Source organism: Littorina saxatilis, linkage group LG12, assembly GCF_037325665.1.
Source record: "Littorina saxatilis isolate snail1 linkage group LG12, US_GU_Lsax_2.0, whole genome shotgun sequence".
NCBI classification, from domain to species: domain Eukaryota; kingdom Metazoa; phylum Mollusca; class Gastropoda; order Littorinimorpha; family Littorinidae; genus Littorina; species Littorina saxatilis.
The window spans coordinates 85,125,255-85,144,834 of record NC_090256.1 but is presented as its reverse complement, the minus strand read 5'-3'; the positions used below and the strand labels follow the sequence as shown (position 1 = coordinate 85,144,834).

Genomic DNA, 19,580 nt, shown 5'->3' with positions numbered 1-19,580 from the left:
TCACGTTTCCACATGTATGTGTAACATCATTAACTGAGTTTTTAAAAGAGATACAGCTTCCAGACTTGAAAGCCTCCGTCCAGATCACACATAGGGCATGCTCGTATTACGATTGTGTACACCTACACGAATCTGTTCAGGCTTTTACATTGGATAAGAGCATTCTTCCACTTGGAGACATACCCAGAATCAACTGCGCACAGTTATATTTTTGTTGCTGAAGTAAAAGCCTGTACAGATCGTTGGCGATTTACTGATGTGATGCCGATTAAGACCGGAAGGAGGGTTTGCCATTCACTCAAACATGTTCCACGCGCGTGTACTCAGTTAAACTATTAATCCCGACAGTGTACCAGACTACAACTACCGAGTGGTTATAGCTTTACTTCAACATTCTTGTCATCTTGGCAAGGCTGTCACAGCTGCTTCCCGGCTAAGTGTCTACTTCCACCAATCAAGACTGTCTTAGTGTCTTGTGTGTGTGTGCCCCTGTGCGTCATCGATTTAAAGGCACTGTCCTTACCGTGCAAACAGTTGTTCCCAGGCTTTGTTTAGATTGGGTGAAGCTATCCTCCACTTGGACACATGCTAAAAACCAACATCCTGGCTGCTTTCTATGCATATATTACAATTTGGGGATGGATTATAAGCTTTTCAGACTGACCCTAACTTGTGTCATTTTAGAAATAACTTCATCGAAAAATTCCCAGTCTGCCCAGTTGTTGATTTTGAATATGTGATCAAGCAGAGGCCAAATCTAAGATGGTGAGCCGAAACTATTTCAGTCACGAGAAGAACCGTGGCTTGGGGTCAATCGTCTGTGCTTCCCGGAACTTAGGGATGTTTAGCGTTCCGTTCTCACGACACGTACTACTAAATGACCCCATACGCTCATTCAGTAAGGCATATAACGCGAGAAGCAGTGCCCAACGGGATCTATGCAAATAAACGCTTTGAAGAGATATTGTCCATGAATGACAAGCAGCAATCTGCAACGATTTCTTTTGATTTCGGTTACGGGCACACGCCGTTGAAACGATTTACATTGAAAGAAAAAACCCTTCCCGGCTCACTGTCTCATATTTGGCCAGGCAGGGTTTTACAGGGGATAAAACCATCTCCCCACTGCACTAGGTCATATAGCAATTTTGAATGTATTGGTTGAAAACGAGATTGTTGAATGCAAAAACAGCAGTTTATGTCCTGTCGGATGCAAAAATTCGAAACCAATGACTATATCATTATGTTCCACGTTGCTGCACTCTCTATCATGTGCATAAACACAGCCGTGACGAGAAGACAGATAGCCAAATGAGGAGTCGTTCTTGACCATCCCAGTCCCGAGATTTTAATATGATTGAAAATGTATACATTACAGCGACAACAGCCCCAACGACATACGCCACTCAGAAGAAACACTCAAGAACTACAACCCCTATCACTATCATAACAAGAAATTCCTCCGAGGTAGGAAAAACACCCCCGTTGGTCAAAGGGAAATAACCATTCTCACTGCCACCAACTGAGAAGGTTATTTCCCTTTGACCATTAATATGTCCCTCTATAAGTCCTTGTAGAATCTGAATCCACCAATAACTCCCTAACCGTGTGTTTGACTGGTCCCAATTTTTGTAAGGACCGTCTCAGGAATGTATAGAACCTGTTTACCAAGTTTGGTGACGATCGGTCCGTTCATTCTTGAGATCTATATGCGAACACAAACACACAAACAAACACATCGACCGAATCCTATACACACCCCTATACCGGGGGTGTAACAACAACAGCCTGAGTTACTTAGAGCCTCCGTGAAACAACAGCAACGCTTTCAACCTTCATCGAACACAAAAACAAACTACAAGGGAATTATGATACTTCCAACACGTATGCACGACGAAAATACAGTTTAACGACCTCTCTGCTTAGAGCAATTTGGGTCAAAGATATCAGAGCCGAAGCTCTACGATGTGTGCCTGGGTGAAGATGAGCAACCAAAAAAAAATAAAAAAATAAAAAAAAACTTTTACTTTCCGTAATGGAAATGCTGGAAGAACAGGATTTAAAATCAATTCCTTGCAGGAGATACACGATTGTAGAGATTTATTCTTTCATTCCGAGGCAGAAATGCTTTTGTATTCAAGAAACGTGGAACGTTGCTATTCCGGAAGGGAATTGATTTGATTTGTTGGTACTTTAGAATAAAATTGTGAAAAGTGGCATCCGACTGATCATGGCAAAGGAGTGAGTGTCAGACCAAGGAGGGTCGTGGTGGAGAAGCCGAGGCACCCTCTACGTACTTGTGGATTCGGCGGCTAGTCAACTGGCGAAAAGCAAACCCGGTCCTCCCTAGGACCTATACTGGCCGGTTAAAAACATATGTACAGGGCTGCGACTTTATGTCGGTTTATTCATCAACGCCTTTATGGCACCCTCTGTCTACAGAGGCATGGGAAGGGGATCAGGTGAGGAGGCCAGAGATGTGTCTCTGTAACCCCCTCTGGGGTGGGGGTGAGAAAAAGAGGATAGGCTATTTACACTGTCATACACAGTCGTTCGCATACTCTCGCACAGCTACAAAGGCCGCCCTCCTCCTCCCAAAAGAGACGGACGTCTCAGATATGGTAGGCAGAGGCTGGCTGTCTAATCTAATGTATTCCCCCCTCTGCTTCTTTACCTCTGTAAACTTGTAGGGGTAGTTATTTTTCGATAATGACCCAGCAACCAAACAAATAACGACCCAGCAACAGCCTGAATCCTCGATAGTGCAATGGGTTGAGAGGTTGTTCTGTTTCGGTACTACTTTTTGCGACTGAAAAGTTCCGAACGCTCTAATGTACGAAGTAAACATCTCTGGAGCAAACAATACAAACATACCGCATTTAAATTAACAACTACAGGCCTGAACACATGAATCTCCATATAAAATCCATGAGTTCGGTTGTTTTCTGAATCTCATCTGCAGTGCTCAAGCCGTTCATCACAAGGCAAGTAACTCATACTTTGTCTAGCGACAAGAGTAGTTCCCCTTCTTTTCACTCAGTTCCTTCGACAACAGGTTGCAATCCGACGGTGAGTTTTCAACAATATTTCATTTAATAAACAGATCACACGCAACCAAATGCACACATCTCATCAATTTAAACAACATAAAGGGGTTTCATACACTATTTTCCCCAGAAAACTGAACTTCATACAGTTTTTAACGTTGGAACACGGGTGCAAAAGTTCGTCTGCTAGTCCCATTTGACGAAAAAACATTATTCTAAGCGATACCAAAACATATACAGAACACACAATATCTGCCTTTGCCGCCACAGCAGAATAACAGCATATCTGTGTACTTGATTTTAGCCCAAAATAGGAAAACTGACAAGAAGTGTTAACAGAATGGAATGATTTGCACGGAACTATACAACCGCGCATTAATCGATCGCCTGCGCAGGTTGACTGGTTGAGAGAATAGGATTCGATCAAACTTTCGCAAAAAAAACTCCTCTTTTCTTTGAATAACTGAAGAAAGGAGGAATAAAGAGGTTACACACCTCGTCTCAGTGATTATAAAAAATAATGGTCTCAGTTCGCGGTCATGAAAAAGCTCGCTAAAGCTCGCATTTTTCATGATCCGCTAACTTCGACCATTATTTTTGATAATCACTGAGACTCGGCATGTAACCTCTACATATACACCTAAGGTGACACATGGAATATATGAATGTAACGTGGCATTAACTATAAGCCTAGCGCACGGGACACACGCGACCTCGGCCCCGCCGGCGGAAACACGGCAGGTGGGCGAGTGCAGCGAAGGAAATGATTTGTTCATAATAAAAATAATAGTAATAACAATAATAATAATAATAGTAAATAATTAAAGAGTAAGGAATAACTTACAAGTGCACGGGCCACACGCGATTTCGGCCCCGTCGGCGGAAAACACGGCAGGTGGGCAGGTGCAGCGAAGGAAGTGGTTGGTTCATAATAATAATAATAATAATAATAGCAATAATAATAGTAATAGCAAATAGTTTGTAGCTTAATGAAGTAAGATGTGCTATGCCGAGATCATCCAGCTAGATTAATATGTAGACCTAAGATACACTCATAATACATGTAACGTAGAACATTTACTAACAATAAACACATAGACATTTACTATTGATATAAACATAGATACACATAGTTTAATATGGGGAACCTCTTCGCAGGTTGCCAACCTCTGACCCCGGAGATGGCAACACTCTCCCAGTACAGGACTTCCCACGGACTAAGTCTACACGACTTCCTCCGACCTCATCAGTCCCTCGGCCTGATACCGATGAGAACCTTGACCCGTTCCATCCTGAAATCGTCTGTTGCCAAATGGTTCTGAGGATGCTGGAGATGCAGGCCCAGCCAGAACCAGTTCAGACTTTCGAAGGATACCCCCAAACACCCCATCCTGTCAGGCCCACCCCCATTCCTGAAATCGTCTGTGGCCAAATGGCTCTGAGGTTGCTGGAGGCATAGGCCCAGCCAGATCCAGTTCAGACCTTAGAAGGACCTCCCCCCAATCCTCCCTCCTGCTGCCAACCGTCGAAAGGACAAGGAACCCAGAGGTCTGTTGGTAGAGCCTTGGCCCTGGAAAGGACAGGGTTCCCGACCCTCTATCTTGCACAGGCCGGTCGAGCCTAGCCTCTGGACAGGCACGGAACCTGGCAACCTGCCAGTTGAGCCGTGTCCATGGAAGGGGGAAGGTTCCCGGACCTGTGCCCCATTTTTTTTTTTTTTTTTAATTTTTTTTATGTGGGTGTGGGTAAGTACCACAACCACTTAAGGTTCCCCATATTAAACTATGTGTATCTTTTTTTTTTTTTTTTTTTTTTTTTTTTTTTTTTTTTTCCCTCGTACCACAACATGTATGCAGACTTTGTGCAACCGCTTTATGCTTATAACATGACCCTCCTAAATTTAAGGTTTTATCTTATCTTATCTTATCGTTTCGTATTTTATCTTATCGTTTCGTATCGTATCATCTCTTTCTTATCTTATCTTATCGTATGGTATGGTATCTTATCTTATCTTATCTGTCTTGCACCAGCGCACAGTGGCCTACATTTTCCGAAATAGGTAGGGGCGCACTACTATCTACGTTACACCTACTGCACTTGAATCAAGCTGTCTTTCACCCACAAATGGTCATAGATGATTCCCGAAATAAGTAGGTAAACACTTCTATTCACGACACACTGACTTCATTTGAATATGTTCGTCTTGCATAAACGAATAGCGCCACGACATTAGTAGGTGTGGCAGGGTGACGCAGTATAGTCTCCCTTCACAGCAGCCTCTGCAGAGTTGTCTGCCGGCGAAGAGCGAGGGCTATTTTCGTCTACGTCGGCTGCTAAACACGTGCCTGTCAATTGTAGCGTTCTGCTTGTGATGGGGTGTGGCTGATGCTGTCTCCTTGTTTGCTCTTGGGAACCTTTACGTACCCATAGCAGTTTTTGTAGTGTGACAGGGGAGGCTACCGCTCCTTTCACAGCAGACTCTGCACCCGAGTTGTTGGCCTTTAAAAGTCAACACCGGTGGATTGTAGAATTCTGTTTGTGACGGGGTCTGGCTGCTGTTGTCTCCTTGTATGCTCTTGGGAACCTTTGCGTACCCATGGCAGTTTTTGTAGTGTGACAGGGGAGGCTACCGCTCCTTTCACAGCAGACTCTGCACCCGAGTTGTTGGCCTTTAAAAGTCAACACCGGTGGATTGTAGAATTCTGTTTGTGATGGGGTGTGGCTGATGCTGTCTCCTTGTTTGCTCTTGGGAACCTTTACGTACCCATGGCAGTTTTTTTGTAGGGCTATTGAGTTAGCTCTAAAAATCTCAATCAATCAATTAATCTATCAATCAATCAATCCTGTCTCTGTCTTGCAGCCGTCAATAGCGGCACGTGCTACGCGCAATGCCCTCTAGCCAGCACTGACGCGCATGACCTTGTTTCCAAAGCAATCAATCAATCAATCAATCCATCAATCAACCAATCAATAAACCAATCAACCAACCAACCAATCACCCCATCCATCAATCAATCAATCCTGTCTCTGTCTTGCAGCACTGAATAGCGGCACGTGCTACCCACAAGGCCATCCAGCCAGCACGTGCATGACCTTGTTTAGAAAGCAAGCAATCAATCAATCACTCAATCAATCAATCAATCATGTCTCTCTCTTGCAGCCCTGAATAGTGGCATGTGTTACCCAAATGGCCCTCCACCCAGCACGTGCATGACCTTGTTTCCCAAACACGGCGTGGAGAGACAGACAGGACAGTCGCCCTTCATGCTGACACTCTCACAGGAAACCTATGCTCCGGGACAGAATATTACAGGTCAGTTGATACAGTGGTAAGAATACTGGTAAATTAAGGTCGGCATCCAGACTGGAATGAAATCGAATGTTGTAAGAGTCACACGCACACACAAGCACGCGTACGCACGCACGCACGGACACGAACAAACACATACACACACACACACACACACACACCGTGACACACACACACACACACACACAGGGGGTGGGGGGGGGGGGGGGGTAGGGAGGTTGGCTGGCTAATTACAACCATAACCATGTCGTTATTTGTAGCTGGCGATGACGCATAAAATAACACCGAATCTGACGACAAAGATAAAGTGGATGGGGAAAATCAGTAACGATTCCCAATGGACAATGCCGGCTGTAGTTATATATATTTGTATCATGCAGTGGAGGTCGAGGGGAACGGGAATTCAATCTTCGTCGGGTTCCAAGTGACAGCACACAGGGTGGAAAGCTCGGGCAACACAGAAGAGTTCATCGGAATGTTCACACCATCGAATGCTTCGCGGAGTCAAGTCATCTCTTGTTTGGGACAGCCTGGGGTATGTCAGGCTATTAAACAGACGGCAGAACTTTTGTTCTGTCCCTGTCTCTATAACCTGCAGGCTAGCTGGATCTATGTCTGCCTGTCTGTATGTCTGTCTGCCAGTCAGTCAGTATGTCTGTGTCTCTCTGTCTGTCTCTGTCTATGTCTCTCTGTCTCTGTCTGTCTGTCTGTCTGTACTCTCTCTCTCTCTAGAAAGGTTATTTAATGGAACGCTTAAAGGCTCCCTCCTTCCCGTGTTAACGATTTGACACGCCGCCTGACCTGGCCAGGATTTCACACGGGATAAGGCCATCCCTCCACTTGGACACATACCAAACCACATCAGCCTGCCCCCCGCGGGTTAGGGGGAAGATTTACCCGATGCTCCCCAGCATGTCGTAAGAGGCGACTAATGGATTCTGTTTCTCCTTTTACCCTTGTTAAGTGTTTCTTGTTTTGAATATAGTCAATGTTTGTAAAGATTTTAGTCAAGCAGTATGTAAGAGGTGTTGCGTCCTTTGTGCTGGAGGCTTGCATTCTCCCAGTGAGGTCATATATTGTACTGCGTTGCAGGCCCCTGGAGCAAATTTTTGATTAGTGCTTTTGTGAACAAGAAACAATTAACAAGTGGCTCTATCCCATCCCCCACCCCCCCCCCCTTTCCCCGTCGCGATATAACCCTTCGTGGTTGCGGAAAACGACGTTAAACACCAAATAAAGAAAGAAAGAAACATCAGCCTGCGGCAAGACTGCTTTCTGTGCAGACTGGTGATTTGTTTTATGAATCAATTCTTTGTGACATTTAAGAAACTACTTCATTGACCGATGGTTTTATCCCATTTTAAAGCCTGGGAAGATCTGAGGTCAAGAGCAGAACTGTTTTCAGGGGAAGGACTGTGCCTTTAAGGCTTTAATGCTAGACAAAACGAAACGTTCATATATAAAGGACCTCCATTCCATTTATCGATCTTTGGAGTGGACGGAACAGACAAAACATAATGTCAGATTCGGAACGATTACAGCTTCGGATTTTGGCAGTGCTCTTTCAACGAAGCCAAGAAGCAGAATGAAGCAAAAAGGGAACATCCGAAGCAAAGTGTTTACCCTTTGATTTCAATTGTGTCTGTTTTCTCCACCTTACTGATCTATAAAGCGAGGACGTAATGGCTTTCATATTGTGTCTATTGTTCCACCAACTAACCTGTCTTTTTTTCGAACTCTTCACAATGTCATGTTTACTAACGGAGACAAAAAGAAGAACGTACGTGTTTTTGTGTGTTCTCTTTCGCTCTGTCTCAGCGATTGGTTGTCTGTCTTTCTGTCTTCCTGACTGTCTAATAATATGTACTGGGGTATATTCCAAATGTTCCAGATTAATGTGACATTTACAACATGCCGATACACTCTTTGTCAACAGTTAACGTGCATGCATGGGCACACAATGGCGGCGCAAACATTAACATTGTGCCCATACATCTTTGTCAACAGAAAATATTGGCAAGCAAGAACATCGCAAACATTAACATTGTGCCCATACATCTTTCAGACATGGGATTCAGAAAAAGTGATAATTAAGGAAAAAAAAAGTGGGGGTCTGGGGGCCGCAGAAGGCCCCCAGTAGGGTCCAGGGGCAACGCCCCTGGTCGGGGTCTGGGGGCGAAGCCCCCAGAAGCTGAAGGTTTTTAGTATTTTAGACACACAAAAATGGCCCTGAAATGCATATTTCAGCTTAATCATAGCCCCCCCCCCCCTCCCTTTCTCTTCCTTCCCATGTTTCTCAAATTAATTTTACGCTAAGACTCAAAATAAGGAGGAGAAAGAGAGAGAGAGAGAGAGAGAGAGAGAGAGAGAGAGAGGCGGGGATGGGGGGGGGGGGGGGGGCGTGTGACGGTGTGGTTTCAATGTTCTTACCTTGTCGGTGCCAAACGACCCCAGTGACTGATTACACGACTGGGTTTTCAGGATAGTCAGGTGCTTGTTGCTTTTCAAGTGGCTTTTGAGGGCAGTCTTTCCATTGGAACCGTAGTTGATAACATTAACATCGTTGCACAAAGTGCACTAAGCTTTTCCCGGCAAGTTGATTTTAGCAAAAGCATCGCCAACTTTCAGTTTCACGTCTTGTGTCTTCTGGCCTTTCTCGTATTTCCAGCTCAATGATACAACTTCATCGAGCCAGTCGAATCTCCAGAGATTTTTCTTGTACTTCTGCTGGTCAATTTCCCGGGATAGAACGGTTTCGTCTCGCTTTAGCTTCCTCATCATTTTGGCAAGTGGCTCGAAGCGATGTAAAAATGACGCCGAATCATTCTCATACGGTATGCTTTAGCTTATACTGAATCCCCGATAGCTACGTTGAAACGGTGACTGTAGGAGACAAAGACACAGAGCGCGTTCCCATACGGATCGACCAGCAACAGTCTGACCGTTTTAGGAACCAACCGTTCAAGAATAGTATGGAATGGAGCGTCGCGATCAGCGGACCGGCCGAAAAACTTGGGTCTTTACCTACATATACCCCAACATTTTCTCAGCGGATTTGCACGAATCTCAAGAATGATCCCTGGAGCCTAAAAATTTACGGAATTCCGTAATTTTACGGAAGAATCCCATGTCTGATCTTTGTCAACAGAAAATATTGGCAAGCAGGAACAGCGCAAACATTAACATTGTGCCCATACATCTTTGTCAACAGAAAATATTGGCAAGCAAGAACATCGCAAACATTAACATTGTGCCCATACATCTTTGTCAACAGAAAATATTGGCAAGCAAGAACATCGCAAACATTAGCATTGTGCCCATACATCTTTGTCAACAGAAAATATTGGCAAGCAAGAACATCGCAAACATTAACATTGTGCCCATACATCTTTGTCAACAGAAAATATTGGCAAGCAAGAACATCGCAAACATTAACATTGTGCCCATACATCTTTGTCAACAGAAAATATTGGCAAGCAAGGACATCACAAACATTAACATTGTGCCCATACATCTTTGTCAACAGAAAATATTGGCAAGCAAGAACATCGCAAACATTAACAGCGTGCACATAAACTCTTTGTCAACAGAAAATGTGGGCACGCAAGGACATCACAAACATTAACATTGTGCCCATACATCTTTGTCAACAGAAAATATTGGCAAGCAAGAACATCGCAAACATTAACAGCGCGCACATAAACTCTTTGTCAACAGAAAATGTGGGCACGCAAGGACATCACAAACATTAACATTGTGCCCATACATCTTTGTCAACAGAAAATATTGGCAAGCAAGAACATCGCAAACATTAACAGCGTGCACATAAACTCTTTGTCAACAGAAAATGTGGGCACGCAAGGACATCACAAACATTAACATTGTGCCCATACATCTTTGTCAACAGAAAATATTGGCAAGCAAGAACATCGCAAACATTAACAGCGTGCACATAAACTCTTTGTCAACAGAAAATGTGGGCACGCAAGGACATCACAAACATTAACATTGTGCCCATACATCTTTGTCAACAGAAAATATTGGCAAGCAAGAACATCGCAAACATTAACAGCGTGCACATAAACTCTTTGTCAACAGAAAATGTGGGCACGCAAGGACATCACAAACATTAACATTGTGCCCATACATCTTTGTCAACAGAAAATGTTGGGCTTGGCACGCAAGGACATCGCAAACATTAACAGCGTGCACATAAATTCTTTGTCAACAGAAAATATGGGCACACAAGGTACAACTTCAAAGTCCACAGCGTGCCCATAAATTATTTGTGAAAAGACAATTTGGGGACGTATAGGACATCTCCAAAATTAACATTGTGCCTATAAATTCTTTGTCAACAGAAAATGTGGGCACGCAAGGTACAACTCCAAAGTCAACAGCGTGCCCATAAATTATTGGTGAAAAGACAATTTGGGGACATATAGGACATCTCCAAAATTAACATGTGTCCATTAATTCTTTGTCAACAGAAAATGTGGGCACAGAAAGATAACTCCAACATTAACAGCGTGCCCATCAATTCTTTGTCAACAGAAAATGTGGGCACACAAAGACAACTTCAACAAGACGAAGATGACCGCCACCTGGACAGCACCAAACTCCAACCTGGGAGATCTGGAGTTCTTGTTAGTGGTGATAAGATGACAGCTATCCACACACTTCTCTACACCCCACTCCACCCCATCCCTATACAAACACACAGGCACATACACAATCTCACCACATAAGCAGACATACACGGGGACGAACGCATACAAACAGGCACTTACACGCAATTACAGGGCCATATTGTGTGTGTTTTATGTTTTGCTGTAAACACATGAGACAAATTGGTGTAGCACGGCAATCATCCTAAAAATTATCAATCGTATTTACAGAACTAGCAAATTTGCACCCGCGTTCATACTCAAATGGCAGAATCCGTATCAATCATTGGGTATGTATGTCTGTATGCAAACTCATGCTTTTTTTTACACCCCCGGTATAGGGGTGTGTATAGGATTCGGTCGATGTGTTTGTTTGTTTGTTTGTGTGTTTGTGTTCGCATATAGATCTCAAGAATGAACGGACCGATCGTCACCAAACTTGGTGAACAGGTTCTATACATTCCTGAGACGGTCCTTACAAAAATTGGGACCAGTCAAACACACGGTTAGGGAGTTATTGGTGGATTAAGATTCTACAAGGACTTATAGAGGGACATATTAATGGTCAAAGGGAAATAACCTTCTCAGTTGGTGGCAGTGAGAATGGTAAGGATGGGGGTGTTTTTCCTACCTCGGAGGAATTTCTTGTTTTTTAATGTTAGCCAACAATCCTATGACGGGTTTTTTTAAACTCTTTACCGGAACATTGCATAACATCTGAATAAACTCCTATAACACTCCGAAATACGTCTGGTATGTAGGAATACTATCCCAAAAGTTTCAAAGCAATCCACCGAGTCATGGCTAGAATATGGAGCTTTTTTTCATGATACCCTTCAGACATACGCAAGCCAGCTTAAAATAAAAATCTGTTCAGGGTAGATAATAATTTGCCTTTCTCGACATATGAAAAAAATTACATGTTTTGGCTATTATGATTTTTTGTCGATATTTCATTAGTACCTTAAATACGTCAATTTTTGTCAGGTCGGTTTTGGAGGTACCCTTATTTTGGTCACGTGATCCATGTAAAAGAAATCTTTAATCTGAAAACAGTGCCAGATAGCCAAGCGGAATGCCATAAATGGCATAGAAAGTCCGAATGAAATGACATTGGAATCAATGCTTCAGCTGGGGTGCGACAATTTTGCCGCAATAATTGTTTTGCTCAGTTCATTTTGGGAATTTTGCTATAATAAAGGTGCTTCTTTTTATTACTACACTTTTCATTATCATTTCGAAAATTCAGCACAACTCTTGATTCGCATAAAACTGATGTGGGTGCGTCCTTTGCAGCTTGACTGTGGTGCAACATAAGCTGATGTTCTGGCACAGAATTCCAACATCTCTGCAGGCCGCTGGAGGAGACGTTGTCGCGCCAGAACACATGGTTTGTCTCACATTATATATCATTCGATTCTAACGTCAGCAAGACTTGCTGCAAATACAAATGACGAAATGTACGTCAACACTGATTGAAAATCATCATCAAATCTTTGCACAGGCGAGTGATCTTACAAGTTCCTATTGTCCTTCATTGGCTTTGTCGACGCCCGTTTTTAACCGCTTGTTTCTCTTTCTACAATAAACCGGTGTAACACGAAAAAATTACTCCCACGAGATGTTTTACTCTGGAGTAAAAATTTCTTACGAAAAGTTTACTCCCTTTACGAAAAAACTACTCCCCCATAACACGACAAAATTACTCCCCAGGACAGGTGTGTTCATAGAAAACATTTCGTACAAAAATGTTACTCGCCTGACGAATAAATAACGAACAAATTACTCCATCCTAACATCAGCAATTCAACTGCCCGCGCCAGGTGTACGAAACTTTTACTCCCTTGTCCCTTGTCAGTCCTGGTGTGGAAGGGGTGGAGGGGGGGAGTAGCGCGACATTTGTTTGCGCGAGACCACATATTGGTATTATCTCTTCGCCTGCATCCCATTTTCGCGTACGAGATTTGTACTGAAAGTAAAAAGAATGGGGAGTAAAAATTTCGTAGAGGGAGTAATTTTGTCGTGCCTTGGGGAGTTCTTTTCTCGTACGACAGGGGTACTCGGCGGAGTCAATTTTTCGTGGAGTAAACATTTTGTGTTACACCGGCCATGTGGCGTCATGGTCCCAAACTGAATCTTCAAAATCTCCAAAACCGTTTGGTATTCTTTTGTGAAATGACTTCAGCGCTTTTCGGCTATTGGTCAATGCATTTCGGAACTGGAGTGCCAACATAATGTCGGCGTAACACTTGAAATTAATGTTATTTGAGTTTGGTTTCCAAATTGATATGAACTGAACATAGGGTCAGTTATCAACTTAAATTACCTCCGTCTGGACAGTGAGATCGACAGAACACACAGTACACAAATACCATAGACCTATATATAGGTCCCTGCAAATACGAACAGAGAAATTCGGAAAACCGACGAGTCGATACTGATCCCCTAGCTCTTGAACTCACGTGTAATATTCAAAGTCAAACTTTCTCTTTTAAACACTGACATTGAGCCCGGACAGAAACGATGGCGGGTCGGTTGTGTTCCCAAAATCTGACATATTTTGTGTTTGACCACTGCATACACCAGGTACCCAAAGTGACCGTACCCACCAGTCTCTCCCCAATGTGGACGGCATGTGGCGAGTCCAAGGGCTGCTGGCTGGTGCCAGAGTCAGGGAAGACTTCCTGCGACGGTACCGACTGCCAGGCTGCCATATCCTACAAGAAGCAGGGCAACCTCTTTGAAGTGGAGATGGCGGTGAAAGGACAAGACAACTACATCTCTGTCGGTTTCTCTGGGGATAAAATGATGGTAAGAAAGTCACGGTTTTGTTCGTTTTGGAGATAAAAAAAAAACGAGAAGAAAAAAAACAAAACAAGGGACTTTTTCTGTTTTATTATTTACTTATTGGTTATTACATTTTCTCAGTTAGGGTTATGGTCGCTCATTTGGTAGAGCACTGAACTTGTGATCCTCGGTCCGGGTCACAGGTCCGAATTCAGGCAGGGACGGACACGGGTTAACCTTATATTATACCGACACACAGACGGTATCTATGTCCCACCCTCATACGCGGCATGTACTGTGAAGGACCTCGATTAAATCACATATTCTTACTCCAACTCACATATATAGCATTAACTTCCGTTTGATGCTTAGACATTGAAGTACAGACTCTGGTAACAGGGGGAGGTAACTCCCAAAACAAAACAAAACCTATATGTGAGTTGGGTAAGTATATTAATCAAATGAAAATTTATTGTTGAAATTTTCGATTTTCTGCCAGAGGTCAATCAATCAATCAATCAATATGAGGCTTATATCGCGCATATTCCGTGGGTACAGTTCTAAGCGCAGGGATTTTTATTTTATTTTATTTTTTAATTTTTTTTATGCAATTTATATTGCGCACATATTCAAGCCGCAGGGATTTATTTATGCCGTGTGAGATGGAATTTTTTTACACAATACATCACGCATTCACATCGGCCAGCAGATCGCAGCCATTTCGGCCCATATCCTACTTTTCGCGGCCTATTATTCCAAGTCACACGGGTATTTTGGTGGACATTTTTATCTATGCCTATACAATTTTGCCAGGAAAGACCCTTTTGTCAGTCGTGGGATCTTTAACGTGCACACCCCAATGTAGTGTACACAAAGGGACCTCGGTTTTTCGTCTCATCCGAAAGACTAGCACTTGAACCCACCACCTAGGTTAGGAAAGGGGGGAAAAATTGCTAACGCCCTGACCCAGGGTTGAACTCGCAACCTCTCGCTTCCGAGCGCAAGTGCGTTACCACTCGGCCACCCAATACCCTAAGCACCTAAGCAAGCATAATTCTAGTACTCGTAGCACGTACGACTTTTGCCTCTGGATTTTCTCTAGGAGGAAGCGACCCGAAATTTCCCAGAATTGGGAAAATTAAATAGAAATGAAATGAAATGGAATAAAACATTGTGTGTGTGTGTGTGTGTGTGTGTGCGTGGGTGTGTGTGTGCGTGGGTGTGTGTGTGTGCAGGGTGATGACCAAACTGTGTCGTGCACGGCCAACATGGGCCATGAATCTGTACAAGTGGGGTACAACCCAGGTAAATACAACGACAGACAGTTTACGGTAAGCATTTAATTAGTTCTTGTCTGCTAATTGCCAAGAATACGAATCATGATGATGGTAATACTATTTGTATAATTAGGTTATTGTGTTGTCCTAGACTTTTTAATTTTTTTTATAATGGCCTTTATTCATAGATAATATGTAAAGCGCAGAGATTCCTGTGGTTCGCGCTTTATAAGCTGTCATTATTATTATTATTATTATTAATGCAGTTGAATCTTGACACAAAGCCCCGATCAGCCTTTACGTCCTCCTCCCCCGTGTATCATTTTGTATTTTTATTTTCGTGTGCTAATCGTGGATGTAGGTTTAGCATTACGGCGATAACTTACAGCATTACAGCGATGTTCATACTGCAGGCAGGGGCGGACGAGGGTTTCTGGGGTTTCCGGACCCCCCCCCCCCCCCCCCCCCAGCCAAAAAATAAAAATAATTTTTTTTGTTTTTTTGTGTTGTTAATCAGTGACAAAATCTGCTGCCTGAAACTGGTAATGATCATCCTCAGAATGCACCATTTTGCATCCTTTTTTTCAACATTTTCCGGGGGAGCATGCCCCCGGACCCCCCTAGCAAGCTTCGCGCCTTCACACCACAGATATTCTATATCTCTGTGCTTCACACCCATATCTTCACAATATACTTTGGGAACCACCCCCCCCCCCCCATAAAATGAACTGATCCGCCCCTGGCAGGTGACTGTTTTTGTGCTGCCTTAGATTGTATCAGTATCTGTAATGCAGTTAAATCTTGACATAAGTGTGTCTTTTGAATTGGACTGACTGATAATTTGACATAGGGAGATGGGGAGAGAAATATATAAAGAGAGAGAGAGATAAAGAGAGAGAAACCGGGAACAGAGAGAGAGAGAGAGAGAGAGAGAGAGAGAGAGAGAGAGAGAGAGAGAGAGAGAGAGAGAGAGAGAGAGCAGGGCAGTGAGAGAGATTGGGGGCAGTGAGAGAGTGAGTGAGGGATAGAAAAAAGGGCGAGAGAGAGAGAGAGGGGAATTAGAGAGAGAGGTGGGAGAGAGAGTGAGGGGGCAGTAAGAGAGACAGAGACAGAAAGAGAGAAAAAAAAACCAGCAAGAGACAGACAGACAGACGAACAGACAGATGGACACCCAGACAGACATAAGTGTATTTACATAACGTATTTTCCTTGACAGAATTTCTAGCTGTACATTTTCCCCCTTTAAAAAGAAATGAACAGACCATGCATGCATTGCAACCGTTTACCAATGTAACACAAACATTCTTGTGTTTTCATTCAACGCAGATGGGAATCTCCAACTTGACCGTTGGTCAGGTGAATGGTCAAGCCTACTGTCGGTTCACTTGTGAGGCAAGTCTGACCATTGTAACTGAGACCGGTGGTAGCAAGACTTTTAATCTCAATAATGAGTTTTACCTCTTCCTTGCCTGGGGACATGTTCATGACGGTGAGTTGTTCTGTCTTTGAATTCTGCATTTTAAAAATTTCATGTTCGCACACTTATTTTGATATTTAATTGCACTTGGATATTTTTCTTCTTCGTTATTTTCAATCATACATTACATTATTTAACAATGTACAATTATTTATTATGTTTATGTATTCATTTCTGCATTTATTTGAATGAATTTTACACTTGTATTGCCGGAAGGGTTATTTGAATGCAATATTTTATTTTTATTTCAAGTTTTATAGTTGATTGATTTAAGCAATAATAATTTGTTAATTTGTATTAATGAATGGTGTAACACATATTTTTTCAACAGTTATGTGCAAACGAAAAGTTATTTTTTTATATAATTATTAATCAACACACACACATGAAATTGTAAATGTATGCAAACACTCTCGGCTTGCTCCACTGATACCAGATTTTGTTTCTGAATGGCAAACTGCAGTTTGTGGTTGAAGTTTCACAGCATTGTTTCTTGGCGTGTTTTTACATTTAGTCAAGTTTTGACTAAATGTTTTAACATAGAGGGGGAATCGAGACGAGGGTAGTGGTGGTGTATGTTACATGTGTGTGTGTGTCTGTCTGTCTGTGCGTGTATAGAGCGATTCAGAGTGAACTACTGGACCGATCTTTATGAAATTTTACATGAGAGTTCCTGGGAATGATATCCCCGGACGTTTTTTTCATTTTTTTGATAAATGTCTTTGATGACGTCATATCCGGCTTTTTGTAAAGGTTGAGGCGGCACTGTCACACCCTCATTTTTTTTTATCAAATTGATTGAAATTTTGGCCAAGCAATCTTCGACGAAGCCCGGACTTCGGTATTGCATTTCAGCTTGTTGGCTTAAAAATTAATTGATGACTTTGGTCATTACAAATCTGAAAATTGTAAAAACTATTTTTTTATAAAACGATCCAAATTTACGTTCATCTTATTCTTTATCATGTTCCGATTCCAAAAACATATAAATATGTTATATTTTGATTAAAATCAAGCTCTGAAACTTAAAAATATAAAAATTATGATCAAAATTAACTTTCCGAAATCGATTTAAAAACAATTTCATCTTATTCCTTGTTGGTTCCTGATTCTAAAAACATATAGATATGATATGTTTGGATTAAAAACACGCTCAGAAAGTTAAAACGAAGAAAGGTACAGTAAAGCGTGCTATGAAGCACAGCGCAACCGCTACCGCGCCAAACAGGCTCGTAACTTTCACTGCCTTTTGCACTAGCGGCGGACTACGTTCAGTTTCATTCTGTGAGTTCCACAGCTTGACTAAATGTAGTAATTTTGCCTTACGCGACTTGTTCTTTTCTGCTCACATACATGTTTTGTTTGCTGGTTTGCAGGAATTTGTCATCACACACACACACACACACACACACACATAAAGACACACACTCACACATATAAAAACGCACACAAACATATTACACTTCTAAAACTGGATTTCAAATTGCTTTCACAGGTACTGACGTAATTGGTAAGCATAGTGATGCCCCAGCGATCTCATCAAAGATGATTGATCTGAAGGTCATCGTTCCAACCTCCGCAGCTTCAAGAACTGCCATCTGCAACATTGTCAGCCTTTTGTTTGTGGCATTATCTCTGCTGCTAAAGACATGGTGATAACTTATGCCGTCAGTTTGAACCCTTGTTCAAAGTTGAAAATCGATGTCATCGTGGAATCTTGGCGTAACTTGATTCTTGGCAATTTTGATGCTTTTGAGATTTAGACTTAAGTAAACCATTCTCCTTGAATTTGTTTCTCTAAAATAATATTGACAATGCATGATTTAACATTCTTTTATCTTTCTATCCATACCAGAAAAGAATATAAACACTTTCATAATAAAAATAATCAGTTTTGTCCTCATGAAAAGCCGTTTAAAGCGAATTTCGCCAAATTCCACGTGACATCGAAATGTTAATGTTTATCATTACAGCCCCAGAAACTGTCCCTACTTTAATTAAATGTTATACAGAGTACAAATGTTCAGTGTTCTGTGAACATACAATGACTAGAGCAGTAATATTGTGCCATCTTTTTTTGTGTTGTTGTATGAACTACATTTGGACATTGTTAATTCACGTAGTTGTGTATTTTTAGTGGTTTCTTCTTGTTCACTTTAGATCTTGAGACATGAAATACTTTATTATGATCCTTCAGATAATTGCATTTCTTACACAAAAGGCAATCAATCAATCAATCAATATGAGGCTTATATCGCGCGTATTCCGTGGGTACAGTTCTAAGCGCAGGGATTTATTTATTTTATTTATTTTTTTATTTTTTGTATGCGATTTATTTATGATAATTCCAGATCTTAGTTTCACTGCAGTTAGATCGAGCTGTTCATTCCAATCATCATTTTTCAAAACAGAAAATCTTCACATCTTGATAAGGTTTGATTCCACTTTTTTTGTAGGGCTACACACCATATCTAAACGGTATGACTTGTTCTCAAACACACACACGCAAGCATGTATGACACACAAAGCACGACAAACCTTTTTGTTTGTGCAACATATTATCCAACTTGACCGATTGTTGCTTCCCCTGTTTTTCGACTGAAACAAATACTGCAAGCACCATCAAATAAATGTCTGACTTTAGTGTTCAGTTCGTTTTGTTAATACATGAACGCCCAGGGGCGGACCTAGGGGGGGGTTCCTGGGTGCCCGGAACCCCCCCCCCCCACCCCCCATCCGTTTGTTTTTTTACCTTGTTATCTTCCACGAGAGGCCTCCGATTGACCTAAAAAAATAAAATTCCTTCAGCATCTGGGGGGCTTTGCCCCCCAGACCCCCCCACCAGGGCTTTGCCCATGGACCCCACCGGGGCCTAAGCGGCCCCTGGACCCCTGCTCCAATTTGGAACCCCCCCCTTATCCACAACTAGGTCCGCCCCTGAACGCTACCATGTGAGTCGCAATATGCTAAGTATGCCGCTATTGTTAGCTGCACTTTTGAGGTATGTTACTTTTT

At 42.4% G+C, this 19,580-nt stretch overlaps 1 protein-coding gene across 1 annotated transcript; it reads left to right on the top strand.

Annotated features, from left to right (window-relative positions):
* Positions 1-6,212: 6,212 nt before the first annotated feature.
* LOC138983021 (putative ferric-chelate reductase 1) lies at positions 6,213-18,813 on the top strand. The gene is made up of 8 exons (XM_070356421.1): positions 6,213-6,360; positions 6,738-6,892; positions 10,912-11,003; positions 12,321-12,414; positions 13,611-13,835; positions 15,047-15,142; positions 16,415-16,577; positions 18,061-18,813. The coding sequence occupies exons 1-8, from the start codon at positions 6,222-6,224 to the stop codon at positions 18,219-18,221; spliced, it is 1,125 nt and encodes a 374-aa protein (XP_070212522.1). The 5' UTR covers positions 6,213-6,221; the 3' UTR covers positions 18,222-18,813.
* Positions 18,814-19,580: the final 767 nt, after the last annotated feature.

Bases quoted from the DNA above. Each gene is read 5' to 3' on its own strand.
- LOC138983021 (XM_070356421.1), top strand. From the start codon at position 6,222: ATGTGTTACCCAAATGGCCCTCCACCCAGCACGTGCATGACCTTGTTT. The intron at 6,361-6,737 runs GTCAGTTGATAC...TGTATCATGCAG, and splicing joins TCCGGGACAGAATATTACAG to TGGAGGTCGAGGGGAACGGG. The intron at 6,893-10,911 runs GTATGTCAGGCT...CTTTGTCAACAG, and splicing joins CTTGTTTGGGACAGCCTGGG to AAAATGTGGGCACACAAAGA.